We start from the raw sequence: 16,589 nt of genomic DNA, 5'->3' as shown, positions 1-16,589 counted from the left end.
CACTTGAGCCACAGCACCACTTCCGGCTTTTTTCTTTTTGCTTATGTGGTGCTGAGGAATCAAACCCAGGGCTTCATGCTTGCAAGGCAAGCACTTTATGATTAAGCCACATTCGCAGCCCCCCCTCTTAAGCCTTTTCATATAAGACTATTATGAGACCTCTATATTTGCCAATTAGTGCATGTTGCTATATACTAAGATATATGTGCTTTCTTATACAGGAAATTACTGAGTAGTAGGAAAAATGTGTGTTTATTTTATAAGTCAGCTCCAAATTGTTTCCTAAAACTTTTGTAATAATGTACACTTTGATACATAATACCTTACTGGTATTTAGCATTGTCCACTTACCCAACAATTAAAAACATTGTTCCCTCCATGCCATTGCCTCACAAATATAATCCTAGCTACTCAAGAGGCTGAGATCTGAGGATTACAGTTCAAAGCTACCCTGGGCATGAAAGTCCATGAGACTCTTTGGCTTTTCCAATTAACCACCCAAAAGCTAGAAATGGAGCTGTGACCTAAAGTTGTAGAGTACTAGCGTTGAGGTCAAAAAATGCTCAGGGACAGTACCCAAGTCCTGAGTTCAAGCCCCAGGACTGCCACCAAAAACAAAAAGGTGTTGCCTAGACTATATGGATTAAGGATTATTCCCTGTGAGGTTGAATGGCAAATGTCTTGAAACAAATTAGAATGTCAGAATAGTATTTTCCCCAAGCTTAGTTTCTTTTGAAACTAGGTTTCTTTTGAAAATAGGTCTAATTAGTTTGTGTTATGGAGCATCACAAATGCCCTAGAAATGGCTTTAGGGTCTTGAAAGTGGGAGGGACATTCACTAGGTTAGAGTTTTACTTGTATCACTGTCTTTTGGGTATATGTGTTATGCTGGTACCAGGCTTTTTCATTCAAGGCTGCACTACCACTACTACTACTTGAGCTATGCTTCCACTTCTGGCTTTTTGCCGATTAATTGGATATAAGAGTCTCTTAGAATTGTATGAGCTGCCTGGCTTCAAACTGTGATCCTTAGATCTCAGCCTCCTGAATAGTTAGGATTTTAGGCATGCGCCACTAGTCTCCAGCCATTGCTGTCCTTTTGATAAAGATAGTTGATCTTCATTTGGTGAAAATTATTGGTTCTCTTTTGTTTATGGCTAAATTTCTTTTTAATTTTTTTTTTTTTTGGCCAATCCTGGGGCTTGAACTCAAGGCCTGGGCACTGTCCCTGAGCCTCTTTTGCTAAGGCTAGCACACTACCACTTGAGCCACAGCTCCACTTCCTGCTTTTTCTGTTTATGTGGTACTGAGGAATAGAACCCAGGGCTTCATGCATGCTAGGCAAGCACTCTAGCACTAAGCCACATTCTCAGCTCCTAATTTTCTTTTTGCTGGACTTTTAGATGAGGACCTTGAGATTGAACTGGTTGAGGAAGAGCCTCCATTCCTGAGAGGTCACACCAAGCAAAGCATGGACATGAGCCCCATCAAAATTGTTAAGGTAAGAAGTACTGGGACTTTTACCTGGAAATACCAATGAACTTCTTTTCTTCAGGTAACAGATCATGTTATTCAATCTGTATAGCAGAACTCAGGCCACCTAGCTACTAGCTAGGACCTAGAATGTGTGGAGACTGGCCTAGCTCTGCTGCTTTTGCCTGGTTAAGTTTTGTTTACATTCATTTAGTTTGTTTAGGGAAAAAGCATAGATAAAAAAAAGCATAGAGTTTCATCTGTCATCTTTTCTTTGTCCACGTTACTTAGGGTTTGAATAATGAATGATCTTGCAGATTCCAAGGCAACATTCAGAGGTTCACTTGCCAATAGTGGCTGGTCCCCATCAAAAGGAATAGCACTGGGTATGGTGGAGGACAAAGCTGTGAGGAAAATACAAATCAGAATGCACACAGCAGTTAGGAAGAGACAGCATTTAAAAGCCTTCCAGACCAGCACCTATATGGCACTTCTAGTGTACCCCTGCAATTCCTGCGGTGTCTGTCTTTCCCCTGAGGTCATCTGACATCAGCTGGCACTCTGGTTAGTGTAGGGGAGTAGACCAGCCCTGAAGGAAATATAGTCCATCTCTAGATGGAGCTGATTACTAGCTCTTGGAGCTGAGATCTCTGAGTGCCACATTTGTCTGAAGTTCTTAGGGTCATATAACAGAATTCTTGCCCCTTCCCTTACCCTTCCATTCCTCCTTTCCCTTTCTCCCTACCTCCTTTCCCCTTACCCCTTTCTTCTTTCTCTCTCTCTCTCTCTTTTCTTTTTTCTAGATCTGGGGCTTGAACTCAGGGCATAGGCACTGTCTTTGAGCTTCTTTTGCTCAACGCTAGTATTCTACCACTTGAACCACAGCACTATTTCCAGCTTTTTCTGGTACTGAGGAATTGAATCCAGGGCTTCATGCCTGCTAGGCAAGCATCTACCACTAAGCCACATTCCCAGCCTTTCTCTTTCCCTCTTTTCCCTCCCCCTTTCCCCCTTCCTTATTTGAACTTGGGCCTTATGACAGCTAGGCAGGTACTCTACCACTTGGTCCATGCCTCTAGCACCTCCTATCCGTTTCTTGAGTTCTTAACTTTTAAAAGTCATAATGTTAAGTTGGGTGCTAATGGCTCACATCTGTCATCCTAGTTACTCAGGAGGCTGAGACTGAAGCCAGCTCAGGCAGTCCATGATCCTCTTATCTCCAATTAACCACCAGAAAACTAGAAGTGGAACTGTGGCTCAAAGTATTAGAGCACTTGGCTTGAACAAAAGAGCTCAGGGACAGTTCCCAGGCCTTGAGTTCAAGCTCCACAACAGGCAAAAAACTAAGTAAATAAATAAGTAAAAGTAATAATGCTCCTAATTCTCTTTTTTCATTTTCAAGTTAAAAATCCCAGTTCCTTTAGTTGGTTTTTTTTGTGTTATTTGTGTATGCTATGGTTTATCCATTGCTTTCATGTAGTCTGGTTGATTGATAAGAACTGTGTTTCATCTGTGGTCTAAGACTTTATATCATAGTGGCTTAACCACCTGCCTTTATTTCCTAGGCACTTAATGTGTGTTGCTTTCCTCTCTGTTGCTGCAGAACCCAGATGGTTCCCTCTCCCAGGCTGCCATGATGCAGAGTGCTTTGGCCAAGGAAAGGCGGGAACTCAAGCAAGCCCAGCGGGAAGCGGAGATGGATTCTATTCCCATGGGACTCAACAAACACTGGGTTGATCCTTTGCCTGATGGTAAGACCGTTGGAGGTTGTGGGTCTTGTTCAGAAATATGAGCCTTTATGTGTATGTAGACACAGTAGTGCCAACATGTACTGAAAATGTAGCCTCAGTTTTCCCCTTGTCTTAGAGCATGTTGGTTTGCTATATTTTTCTTGGTGGTACTGGGGATTGACCCCAGATCTTGGTTATGCTGGGTATGTAAGTGCTCTACTACTGAGCCATAATCCCAGCCTGCTGGGTTTTTTTTGTTATTATTTGTGTAAGAGAGTGTGTATATGTGTGTGTATGCTAGTACTAGGAATAAGACTCAGGGTCTGGATGCTATCCTTTAGCTTTTTGTTCAAGACTGGTGCTCTATCACTTGAGCCACAGCTCCCCTTAGCACATTTTGTTGTTTACTTGGAGATAAAAGTCTCACAGACTTTCCTGCCTGGACTGGTTTTAAACTGCATTCCTTAGGTCTCAGCCTCCTGAGTAGTTACCAGGCATGAACTACCAGCACCAGAATTTTAATATATTTTATAAGCAGATCTTTAAAACAAATGTTTAAATAACTTTGGTGAAATAATTGGAGTGGCTTGAATTATTCTTTTAAATAACCTTTTAAATTTAGTTCTAAAGATTATATTATCTGGGGCTGAGAAGGTGGCTCAGTGGTAGAGTGCTTGCTTTGAATGCATGAAGCCCTGGGTTAGATTCCTCAACATCACATAAGCAGAAAAAGCCAGAAGTGGTGCTGTGGCTCAAGTGGTAGAGCACTAGCTTTGAGCTGAAGAGCTGAGGGACAGTGCCCAGGCCCAGAGTTCAGGCTCCATGACTACCACCACCACCACCAAAAAAGATGATATTATCTAAAAATAATAGGAATGTGGCTTAGTTATAGAGTGCGACCTTAGCATGCATGAAGCCCTGGGTTTGATTCCTCAGTACCAAATAAACAGGGGGAAAAATGATAATTATTTAGGGGCTGGACACATAACTATGTTCCAAGTGGTAGAGTACTTGCCTAGCAAGGGTGAAGCCCTGAGTTCAATTCCTGTTTAAAAAAAAAAAAAGTTGGGTGCCGGTGGCAGTGGCTCACACCTATCATCTTAGCTACTCAGGAGTCTGAGTCTGAGGATCATGGGTTCAGAGGCAGCCCAAGCAGACAAATCTGTAAAATTCTTATTTCCAATTTATTGCCAGAAAGCTGAAAGTAGAGCTGTAGCTCAAGTGGTAGAGTCCTAGCCTTGAGCACAAAAGCTCAAGGACAGCACTCAGACCCTGAGTTAAAGCCCCAAGCCTGCCCCCCCCAAAAAAATACAACAGACAATATAATATTAAAACTTCCCTTTCTTGTAATTTTTTGTGCTATAATTCTTAACTATTGGACAGAGTCAATAGTTGTGTTAGTTGCCTGGAGAGAAAGCTGCAAATTAGACATGATCCTTGCTGTGATGAGGCTTACAACTTAGTAAGGGAGGTGGACATTAACTAGATAATTACCAAATAGCAAATTATTTCCTGATGAATGCTGTATGAAGTATTGTGGTAGAACTACAGGTTATAGGATATTACTACCTGTAGAGATTGAGAGGAATGATAAAGGATACATAGGAGTTAGTCTTTCAGAGGGGGAATATGTGCAGGGTCCCAGCTGAGATTTCTTTTTAGATTGATGAAAATTTTATAAGATTACTGGCATGGGACACGTATCTATATTCCTAGCTACTTAGGAGACTAAGACTTGAGGGCTCAGTGGTAGAGCGCTTGCCTTGCATGCCTGAGGCCCTGGGTTCGATTCCTCAGCACCACATAAGCAAAAAGAAAAAAAGCCAGAAGTGGTGCTATGGCTCAAGTGGTAGAGCGCTAGCCTTGAGCTGAAGAGCTGAGGGACAGTGCCTAGGCCGAGTTCAGGCCCCATGACTGGACCCCCAAAAAAAAGACTTGAACATGTTCAAAGTTAGCCTAGGCAGAAAAGTCCTTGAAACTCCATATTCAATTAACCATCAAAAAGCTGGACTAGAGGGCTGGGAAGGTGGTTTAGTGGTAGATTGCTTGCCTAGCATGCATGAAGCTCTGGATTCGATTCCTCAGTACCACATAAACAGAAAAAGCTGGAAGTGGTGCTGTGGCCCAAGTGGTAGAGTGTTAGCCTTGAGCAAAAGAAGCTCAGAGACAGTATCCAGGCCCTGAATTCAAGCCCCAGGACTGGCAAAAAAAAAAAGCTGGAATAGAGGTGTAAGTGACAGAGTGCCAGCTGTGAGAAAGTAGGCTGGGCTAGAGTGCAAGGCCCTGATCTCAAGTACAGCACACACACAAAGTAATAAAGAAAATCAAATAAAATTAGATAATGGTGATGTTTGCACAACTGTCATTGTGAATATACAACAAACCACCAAGTTGGACACTTGGAAAAGGGGATATAGTATATGATTTGCATTTCAGTAAAGCAGTTTTTTTTTGTTTGGTTGGTTTTTGTTGTGGGACTTGAACTCTGGGCCTGGTGCTGCCTCTGAGCTCTTCAGCTCAAGGCAAGTGCCTACCATTTGAGCCACAGTGCCACTTCTGGTTTTCTGGTGGTTAATTGGAGATAAGAGTCTCATGGACTTTCCTGCTAGGGTTGGCTTTGAACCATGATCCTAAAATCTCAGCCTCCTGAGTAGCTAGGATTACAGGCATGAGCACTGGTGCCCAGTAGAGTAGTTATTTTTTTTTTAAGGTGGAAGATTTCTATTAAAGAGAAATCAGTATAGTAGGGTTTTTTGTTGTTGTTTATTTATTTAAAGAATCTAGCTGGATTCAAGTGATTGGGTCTTCACTTCTGTATACTAACCTTTCTCTTTTTTGGGGGGGGGCATTACAAGTATATGATACCATTTATTAGGCTCTTTCCCTCCTTGCCCTGTCTCTCCCTCTCCATTCTTTTCTTCATATTAGTGTCTTAGCACCACTGTTCAAGGATCAGGCTGAATGAAATACCACATATGTGGTTCCCATCTACTGTTTCGTTGTTTACCCTGGTATGTTGTGGCATGTTGAGGGTAGTACTAAGTTGTCTCCTTTCCCTTCCAGCGGAAGGCAGGCAGATTGCTGCCAACATGAGGGGTATTGGAATGATGCCCAATGACATTCCCGAGTGGAAGAAGCATGCCTTTGGGGGCAACAAAGCTTCTTACGGGAAAAAGACCCAGATGTCCATCCTCGAGCAGAGGGAGAGCCTGCCCATCTATAAACTGAAGGAGCAGCTGGTCCAGGTGGGAAGCCCTTCTGTGATATATGGGGGGAGGGCTGTTTTCCAAGAGAAATGACATTTTAGAACAGAAAGTGGCTAGGTAGGTATGTTCTTCTTTGAACTGGTTCTTCCAAAAAAGGATATGGGATATGGCTTAGTTAGTCGTAGAGTGCTAGTCTAGCATGCATGAACCCCTGGATTCAATTTCTCAGTACCACATAAACAGAAAAAGCCTGAAGTGGTACTGTGGCTCAAGTAGTAGAGTGCTTGCCCTGAGCTGAAGAGCTCAGGGACAGTGCCAGGCCCAGAGTTCAAGCTCCATAACCTACCAAAAAAAAAAAAGGAACAGCCACTGCAAGGTGGCTCAAGCCTATTCATCTTAGCTACTTGGTAAGCACAGACTGGGAGCTCACAGTTCCAGGCCAGATCAGGCAAAAAGAAGTTGGAGAGACTCCCATCTTAACCAATGGCTGGGCACTTTGGCTTCATACACCAGATACCTTGCATGGAAGCACCATGGGGAACCACAAGTTAAAGGGGATTACAGCCCAGGCCTTCACTAGCATAATGAAAAACTCTACTTTGAAAATAACTGATGCAAAAAGGGGTTGGAGGTGTGGTAGAGAACTTGCCTAGCAAGCATAAAGACCTGAGTACCACAAAAGGGATAAGTAGAGGGTAGATTCTGAATCCATATTGGCACAGACTTTGCTTTTTAGCTGCTTATTTCTGCCTTTTAGAGTTTTGTGTATAAGAGCATCGAACCAAGTTTACTAGCTTCAGTGAATTTTTTCAACCATATCCAACCAACACAGTGTATAAACAAGTATAAATATGTGCTACACACGCATTTTATATATACAGTATATATTTGTAGATGACAGCAGATTATATATATGCTTGGTGTCTTGCTTTTTTACTTATTAATGTATCTCAGATTTTCTTTTTTTATGTTTTTATTTTGGGATTCTGGGAATCCAACCCAGTGTCTTAGACACACTAGGCAAGCACTCTACCACTGATCTATGCCCCAGTTCCTTTTTGTTGTTGTTGGTGGTGGTGGTGTTTGTTGTGGGGCTTGAACTCAGACCCTGGGCTCTGTCCCTGAGCTCTTTTGCTCAAGGCTAGCACTCTACCACTTGTGCCACAGCTCCATTTCTGATTTTCTGGTAGTTAGTTGGAGAGAAGAGTCTCATGGACTTTCCTGCCTGGGCTGGCTTTGAACCACAGTCCTCAGATTTTAGCCTCCTGAGTGGCTCAGATTATAGGCATGAGCAACCACCACCCAGCCCCTTTTTAAAATGCTTTTTCAGGCTTTTATGTAGGTATGTTTATGTAGCTAGTCCTATGTTAATAGACCTGTAGGCTGATTACAACCTTTTGTTGTTACAAATAGTACAGAAATAAGAAAAAGATAACTTTATGGGGAGAGCTGTGAGAGATTGGGAGTGGCAATGGGTAGAAACACTTCCATGGGGTTCATTATATGGGTGTGTTTGTAATTTCTAATTTAATGTTGAACAGAAGCATTAGTAATTTAATCTAATGTTGAACAGAAGCATTAGTAATTTAATCCAGAATAAGGCGTGACAAATTTTAATGGATCTATTTGCATTTTGTTGCTTTCAGGCTGTTCATGACAATCAGATCCTAATTGTTATTGGAGAGACAGGATCTGGGAAGACAACGCAGATTACCCAGTACCTAGCAGAGGCAGGCTACACTTCCAGAGGCAAGATTGGGTGTACACAGCCAAGAAGAGTGGCAGCCATGTCCGTGGCCAAAAGAGTATCAGAGGAATTTGGTTGTTGTTTAGGTCAAGAGGTAAGTGATTAGTAAAGCTGCTGTGGAAATGCCAGAAAAAAAGTATGAAGGTACAAATCCCTCATCTGTAAAGTAAGAATGATAGTTTTTGTTTGTTTTTCCTGATTTCTCTCTGAGAAATGAGAAAGCTGATTTTCACTTTAGCCATGTTGGATGCAGTAAGAAATCAGAAATAATGAGAGCTTTTCATTGTTGTCAGTGGTCTATTCAGGGTCAAGTCCAAAGCAGACTTTACTAGATGAAATCTCTGTAATCTTGGTCAAATTTCTATATTAAGAGTGTGAGTAGCAGGTGCCGGTGGTTCATGCCTGTAATCCTAGCTACTTAGGAGGCTGAGATTTGAGGATTGTGGTTCAAAGGTTCAAAGGCAGCCCAAGAAAGAAGTCTGTGAGATACTTATCTCTAATAAACCACTCAGAAAACCGGAAGTGGCACTGTGGCTCAAGTGTTAGAGTGCTTACCTTGAGCTGAAGAGCTCAGGGACAGTGCCCAGGCTCAGATTTCAAGCCCCACAACCAACCAAAATAAATAAATAAAAAGATTATGAGTACCAGTTGGGCTGGGTTGAAGTTTTACCTGATGATTGCTTGAAGGAGAGGTTTGTATCTTAGATTTTCTACTTCTGTTCTGCTTTAGGTGGGCTATACCATTCGATTTGAGGACTGCACCAGTCCCGAGACAGTCATCAAGTACATGACAGATGGCATGTTGCTCAGGGAATGCCTGATTGACCCTGACCTCACTCAGTACGCCATCATCATGTTGGACGAGGCCCATGAAAGAACAATTCACACAGACGTGCTTTTTGGGTTGCTGAAAAAGGTAAGTAGGTGGTCTCAGACCCTTTTAGCTGTTAGAGCTGGTTTCTGGGACTAGTGTTGGAATTCCTGTACCTTTTGAGTGGTCCTTTTTAGTAATCACATCGTATTTCCCTTTAGACAGTTCAGAAACGGCAGGACATGAAGCTGATTGTCACTTCAGCTACCTTGGATGCAGTGAAGTTTTCTCAGTACTTCTATGAAGCACCCATCTTCACCATCCCAGGCCGAACTTACCCAGTGGAAATACTGTACACAAAGGAACCTGAGACAGATTACCTGGATGCCAGCCTCATTACTGTCATGCAGATCCACTTAACTGAGCCACCAGGTGAGGGAGAAGACCTGGTTTCCATTTTCTTTTAGGCTAAAACTCCTAATTATGGGGATATTTTGTTTGCTAAACTTTTCAGAAATGCCTTTTAAATCCTGTAAGTTTCAGGATTGTGTGTTTGAAATGATTGTGGGTGTGAAAAATATAAAGAATGATGCCTAGGTTTAAGTGCGCCTATTTTTTTTATTTTTATTTTATTTTATTTTTTGTCAGTCATGGGGCCTGAACTCTGGGCCTGGGTGCTGTCCCTCAGCTCTTCAGCTCAAGACTAGAGCTCTACCACTTGAGCCACAGTGCCACTTCTGGCTTTTTCTGCTTATGTGGTGCTGAGGAATTGAACCCAGGGCCTCATGCATGCAAGGCAAACACTCTACCACTGAGCCATCTTCCCAGCCAAGTGTGCCTATTTAAACATGAACTAATAATAACTTCCTGGTTTACTTAGAGGCCACAATATGAGTGTCTATTTTTTGTTACTTAGAGATCTGTTAATGTGCTGTAGCCTTTGTATAGAACACTATGCCAGATCTGATGGTGTACACCTGGAGGCCTGGCTACTCAGGATGATGAAGCAAGATTACTTGAGTTCAGTTTAGGGCCAGCTCAGGCAACATAGTAGGACCCATCTCTTAAACACATAAACATCCATGTTGATATACACACACAGTAAATTTTCCATTCTCTTCCTAGGTGATATTTTGGTCTTCCTGACTGGTCAGGAAGAGATTGATACTGCTTGTGAGATCCTATATGAAAGAATGAAATCCTTGGGACCTGATGTTCCAGAGTTAATTATCCTTCCGGTGTACTCTGCTCTTCCCAGTGAGATGCAGACCCGGATCTTTGACCCAGCTCCTCCTGGCAGCAGAAAGGTAACAGTGGGCTAAACTTGCTGAAATCACCTGGCTGTACAGTATGCAGCCAACCATGGTAGGAATTGTGTAAGGAGTCTGCAAGCCTTGTATGTGAGGCTATAGACTGGTCCAGCCTTGTCTACCTGGTCAGCCGGGTGATTTGTGTTTTTCCTCCATTTGATTTGTTATTTTTGGTTAACACATAATTTTTCAAATTTTAGGGGTACATTGTGATATGCTGATATAAATATTCAGTGTGTAATGATCAGATTAGGGCAGTTAGTTGGCATGTAAAGGAGGAGCAGGTTTGGGGGTAAGTTGGTGAGTTCTTCCTCTGTCCCATCCCTGATGGTTGCATTTTCTAAGCAGGGCCTTTGCAATTCTGTGGCAGGGCCAGTAAGATGTTGGTATGGAGTGAAATATTTTGGTACTTTCTAGCAATGATTTTTCCAAGCAGTAGTGTTTTTTTTTTTTTGGTCCTGTCGTGGGGCCTGAACTCTGGGCCTGGGCGCTGTCCCTCAGCTCTTCAGCTCAAGGCTAGTGCTCTACCACTTGAGTCACAGCGCCACTTCCAGGTTTTTTCTTTTTTGCCTATGTGGTGCTGAGGAATCGAACCCAGAGCCTCAGGCATGCAAGGCAAGCACTCTACCACTGAGCCAACTTCCCAGCCCAGCAGTTGTGTTTTTTAAGCTGATCCTCTGGGTAGAAGAACACACTTGTAGATCACATGGACTGCTGCACACACACAAATCCTGAAATTGATCTGTCACCTCATGCTTCATTTATGATCAGGAAAAAAAATCTTTTTTTTCTTCATAAACACACACGCACATACACACACACGCACATATACACATGCATACACACATATATGTATATACACACACGTGTGTGTGTATGTGTGTGTGTGTATATATATACATATATAATATAGCCTATTTTGTAGTCCAGATATCTCGGTGGGAAAAAGAAAATCTCATTTTGCACTGGCTCATGTGATGCCAGGAAATATCTGCTTTCCCAGGGAGCTAGAAAATTAAAATTGTAATAATCAACATTGGATCTAGACAACGAGCTATGTAGCCATTTACACCAAATGAAATTGGCTGTGATCAGCCTTAGCTCTTTCCTGGCCTGCTTCTCTCAGGTCTCAGCCTCTCTCCAACCTAACCCTTTGGATAAAGGCAGCTCATCTTCTGCTTTGGAAACTGAGCTAGAATTAAATGGCATCCAAACTTTCTAGAGAAGGAGCATACTTCCTCAGGAAATGTCTGAGTTCAGATGTGCTGCTGCACACTCAGGTCACTCCAGCTGTTACTTTGTCCTCCTAGGTCGTGATTGCCACCAACATTGCAGAAACATCACTGACTATCGATGGCATCTACTATGTGGTGGACCCTGGGTTTGTGAAGCAGAAAGTTTACAATTCTAAGACAGGGATTGACCAGCTGGTGGTGACGCCTATTTCTCAGGTATGGTGGCTTCTACCAGTGGTTTCTGAAAATCTGGGTTAGTGCCTTTCTGAAATGTTTTATGGTTCTGTACTTCAAACTTACTTCACATACTGAAATCTTTTATTATGTGAAGGGAAGGTTTCATATTTGTTTGTAGTCTAAAGTAGTATTTCAAAATATTGTCTAGGGCTGGGAAGTTGGCTCCGTGGTAGAACACTTGCCTTGCATGCATGAGGCCCTGGGTTCGATTCCTCAGCATCACATAAGCAAAAAGAAAAAAAAGCCGGAAGTGGCGTTGTGACTCAAGGGGTAGAGCGCTAGCTTTGAGCTGAAGAGCTGAGGGACAGCACCCAGGCCCAGAGTACAGGCCCCACAACCGGACCCAAAAAAAAAAAAAAGAGCCGGGCGCTGGTGGCTCACACCTGTAATCCTAGCTACTCAGGAGGCTGAGATCTGAGGATCGAGGTTCAAAGCCAGCCTGGGTAGGAAAGACCGTGAGACTCCTATCTCCAATAAACTACCAGAAAACCGGAAGTGGCGCTGTAGCTCAAGTGGTAGAGCGCTCTCCTTGAGCTGAAGAGAGGAAGGACAGCGCCCAGGCCCAGAGTTCAAGCCCCACGACCGACAAAAAAAAAAAAAAAAAAGATTGTCTAGCATGTGTGAGGTCCTGGCCTTTATCCCCAGCACCACAAGAAGGAAGGGGAAAAAAAAACCAAAACTGGATTGTAGCATATAGATAACCCAAATGTTGGTGAAAATGTATTTTTTTAAGTACCAAGCTACAAATATCTGAGATACCAAAAACTCATAATTTTTATATATATAATATGTATAAATATACAAATATTATATATATTACATATATATATATTTCTTTGGTAATTATGTAGCCTGCCTCAGTTATATGTACAAAATAAATAAAAATAAAATAAAATAAAAAATGATCAGAGAGGTGGCTCAAATGGTAATTATCCTGGTCACGTATTTTGGGGAGCTAGGGTAAACTAGGGGTTGAACTCAGGACCTTGAGCTTGCTAGGCAGTATCTATCACTTGAGCCATGTCTCCTAGTTGTTTTAGCTTTTATTATTATTACTATTTTTTTGTTGTTGTTGTTGGTCGTGGGGCTTGAACTCTGGGCCTGGGTGCTGTCCCTCAGCTCTTCAGCTCAAGGCGAGCGCTCTACCACTTGAGCTACAGCGCCACTTCTGGTTTTCTGGTGGTTTATTGGAGATAGGAGTCTCACGGTCTCTCCTGCCCGGGCTGGCTTTGAACCTCGATCCTCAGATCTCAGCCTCCTGAGTAGCTAGGATTACAGGCGTGAGCCACCAGCGCCCGGCTAGCTTTCATTATTTTTTGAATAGGGTCTTAAGTATATGTCCATATCCTCCTTATTATACTCATGATCCTCCTATTTATGCTGCCCAAAAGCTAGGATGACAGACATATGCCATGTTGTACAGCTGTTAAGATAGAGTCCTGTGTTTATGGCCTTAAACTGCTAGCTTTCTGATCTCTGCCTTCCAAGTAAGATTACAGCCATGAGCCATTGGTACCTGGCCCCTATCAGCATTTTTTTCCCTTTCTGTACTGGGGTTCGAATTTAGGGTCTTGTGCTTACTGGATAATTACCATTTGAGCCACCTCTCTGATCATGTTTTTTTGTGTGTGGGTGCTAGGCCTGGGTGCTATTCCTGAGCTTTCTTGCTCAAGGCTAGCAGTCCACAGCTTGAGCCACAGCTTTCCTTCCAGCTTTTTTGTGATTATTTGGAGATGAGTTCCATGGACTTCCTGCTCATGCTGGCTTCAAGCTGCAATCCTCAGATCTCAGCTTCTTGAGTAGCTAGGATTATAGGCATAAGCCACCAGCACCAGGCTTACTTATAGATTTTTTTCTGGTTAATTTTAAGGAGATAAGAGTTTCACAGACTTTTCTGCCTGAGCTGGCTTCAAACCACACATGATCATCAGATCTCAGCCTCTTGAGTAGTTAGGATTATGGGTGTGATCTACCAGTACAAACATGATTTTTTAAGTGGTGCAGAATAGCCAGGCATCAGCGACTCACACACTTGTTCCTAGCTACTCAGGAGGATAAGATCTGAGGGTCTCACTTCAAAGCCATCCTGGGCAGGAAAGTCCATAAGACACATCTCCAGTTAAGCACACAAAAAAAGCCAGAAGTGCAGCTGTGCCTTAAGTGATAGAAAGCTATCCTTGAGCAAAAGAACTCAAGAGGCGTGGCCCAAGCTGGGTGCTAGTGGCTTACACCTGTAATCCTAGCTAGGAGGCTGAGATCTGAGGATTGTGGTTCGAAGCCAGCCCGGGCAGGAAAGTCCATGAGACTCTTATCTCCAATTAATCACCAGAAAACCAGAAGTGGCACTGTGGCTCAAATGGTAGAGCGCTCACCTTGAGCTGAAGAGCTCAGAGAGATGTGGCCCAGGCCCTAAATTCAAGCCTCAGGACCAGCACACATATACGAATCATTGTATGATTAATATAATTTAGTTTTTTTACAGTTTTGGTTGTAACTGTATTTTGTTACTTTTCTGCTTTCTCATTTCTTCATCTTTCTTTCTTGCAGTTGCCAGCCTTGAACAAACTTGCCTGAAATTCTGAGTGGAGAAGGCTGGGAAAAGTATTTGGCATAGTCTTAGAAATGGTCCTAGAAAGCTGAGCACTGGTGGCTCATTCCTGTAATCCTAGCTATCAGGAGACTGAGATCTGAGGATCACAGTTCACAGCCAGCCCAGGCAGGAAGTGCAGCTGTGGCTCAAAGTGGTAGGGCACTAGCCTAGAGCAGAAAAACTTGGGGACAGCTCCCAGGCCCTGAGTTCAAGCCTGACAAAAAAAGGAGAAAAAAAAAAAAAAAAAGAAATGGCTCTAGAGGAAGTTAAAGCATCTCTATCTTGGGTTTTGCTAGTTGCTACATGCCCATTTCCCTCCACAGACTTCCTGAGCAGTGTTAAGCAATACATAACAGCCATGTTGCATTTCTATGTTCACCCCTAGGCTCAGGCTAAGCAACGAGCTGGCAGAGCTGGGAGAACCGGCCCAGGGAAGTGTTACAGGCTGTACACAGAACGTGCCTACCGAGATGAAATGCTGACCACCAACGTGCCAGAAATTCAGAGAACCAACTTGGCAAGCACTGTACTGTCCCTCAAGGTAGAAATCACTGTCTTATTAGAATGATTGTTGCAACAGTTCAATCCCTGGCTGTTGTAGATGAATCTCTGTTTTATGAATGTTGTTAAATACTTGAGTAAGCTCATGGAACCAGTCCCTTTGAGTGAAATGAAATGGCTGTGCCAGCAGCCTCCTCATGGCCGGTCTGGGGTGAGGCTGGCATGTCTGCTTTGAACACACATTGATTTCTTCCCATAATCATCAGCAGGGTATTTAGTTGTTATAAGTTTTAGCTAGGAGCATGTTCTACAAAGAAATTTGCACTTTCTCAAAAAGAACAAAATGGACTGAGAAGGTAGCTTAGTGGTAGAGTGCTTGCCTTGCATTCATGAGGCCCTGGGTTCAGTTCCTCAGCACCATATAAGCAGAAAAAAGCCAAAAGCAGCACTGTGGCTCAAGTGGTAGAGTGCTCACCTTGAGCTGAAGAGCTGAGGGACAGCGCCCAGACCCAGAGTTCAGGCCCCACAACCAACAACAACAAAAAACAAAAAATCCTTGCCAATTTGTAGACAAACACACTTAACCTCAATCACTTTAGCTTTCAGATTCTCCCCCCTTTTTTTTTTCAGGAGGGGAAAGCTTTCCTGTCTAATATCTTCGCAAGGGAGATGGGAAAGGCTATCAGTGTGGATTTCAGGCTGGCCTCTGGGGGCTTGGTTTTCATTCCGAATCATTGCTCTTCCTCTCCAGGTCCCCAGTGAGAGCCTTCATTCTGCTTTGGCAGGAGCAGCTGAATGAATAATTTCCCAGCTGATGGCATGTCCCCCGACGCCAGTGCTACCCTGAAGCCCTGGCAGTTTACTGGTGCCAAGTGCTCTCTTGCCATTTATTATTAATCCCCTGTAAAAGAGACTAAAACAGAGTTTCAGAAAAAAAAAAGCCTGCTCCTGTCTTGGTAGTGCCAGCAGAGTGGCATCTGTGACTCAGGCCTCTTGTCTAAGCTATGTGACCCTGGGCAAGTTTATCTGCTCTATAATCCTGTCTCAGACAGGGAGTAGTTAGAGAGGTTACTGGAACAATATCGGGAAAGGCATTTGGCACAATGTTTAATGATTGCTAATATGGTTCCTTATAGTTATTATTCACACATAAGCATTTATTGAACACCTGCTGTGTTTATGAACATGATTACTATGAGAAAGAAATGAAAACCTTGGGTCCTACCCCATCGCTCTTTACACACACTTGGAGAGTACATCACTCTCTTTCTTTTATCCAGTGTTAGCTAACAAATGTCCCAGACCACGCTGTGTTGGGTTTCATGAGCACAGACCTCACCCACTATGAACTCTTGAGAGCAAGGGTCACAAGTATGTAAGTCATATTTACATGCCTACCACCTATTGAGCCTCATAGATGTACATATACATAAGAGGATGATGATATACATAAGAGGATGATGATATACATACGAGGACAAGCTGCTATACTGTCTTCTTTGATTATTATTATTATCAAATGCCTATAAAACAAAATGCGGTATTGTCACCAAGGACCTCATTCATAGAGCACTTGCTCTATCACTGAGCTATACTGCCAGCTATTGTAATCCTTTTTCTTCTCCTGAGACAAGGTCTTGCTGTGTAACGCAGGCTGGTCTCAAACTCACAGTCGTCTTGCTTCGGATTGTAGATTGGTGGCACATGCTTGGCTCTCCTCACCTTTTCTTTTCTTTTTTTTTTTTTTTG

General features: G+C 43.0%; 1 protein-coding gene across 1 annotated transcript in view; it reads left to right on the top strand.

Moving 5' to 3' along the window:
* The window catches only part of Dhx8 (DEAH (Asp-Glu-Ala-His) box polypeptide 8), a 37,667-nt gene that overhangs the window by 12,652 nt on the left and 8,426 nt on the right, over positions 1-16,589 (top strand). Inside the window, exons 10-18 of the mRNA XM_013031944.1 lie at positions 1,404-1,501; positions 3,077-3,224; positions 6,267-6,448; positions 8,056-8,250; positions 8,887-9,072; positions 9,189-9,399; positions 10,093-10,274; positions 11,588-11,728; positions 14,725-14,880. Of these exons, the coding sequence (XP_012887398.1) occupies positions 1,404-1,501; positions 3,077-3,224; positions 6,267-6,448; positions 8,056-8,250; positions 8,887-9,072; positions 9,189-9,399; positions 10,093-10,274; positions 11,588-11,728; positions 14,725-14,880 (1,499 nt within the window). The remainder of the gene's footprint in view (positions 1-1,403; positions 1,502-3,076; positions 3,225-6,266; positions 6,449-8,055; positions 8,251-8,886; positions 9,073-9,188; positions 9,400-10,092; positions 10,275-11,587; positions 11,729-14,724; positions 14,881-16,589) is intronic.

The sequence above is a fragment of the Dipodomys ordii genome, unplaced genomic scaffold, assembly GCF_000151885.1.
Source record: "Dipodomys ordii isolate 6190 unplaced genomic scaffold, Dord_2.0 Scaffold147, whole genome shotgun sequence".
Classification (NCBI taxonomy): Eukaryota; Metazoa; Chordata; class Mammalia; order Rodentia; family Heteromyidae; genus Dipodomys; species Dipodomys ordii.
The sequence above is the reverse complement of the archived record's forward strand: the minus strand, read 5'-3'. Positions and strand labels throughout refer to the sequence as shown.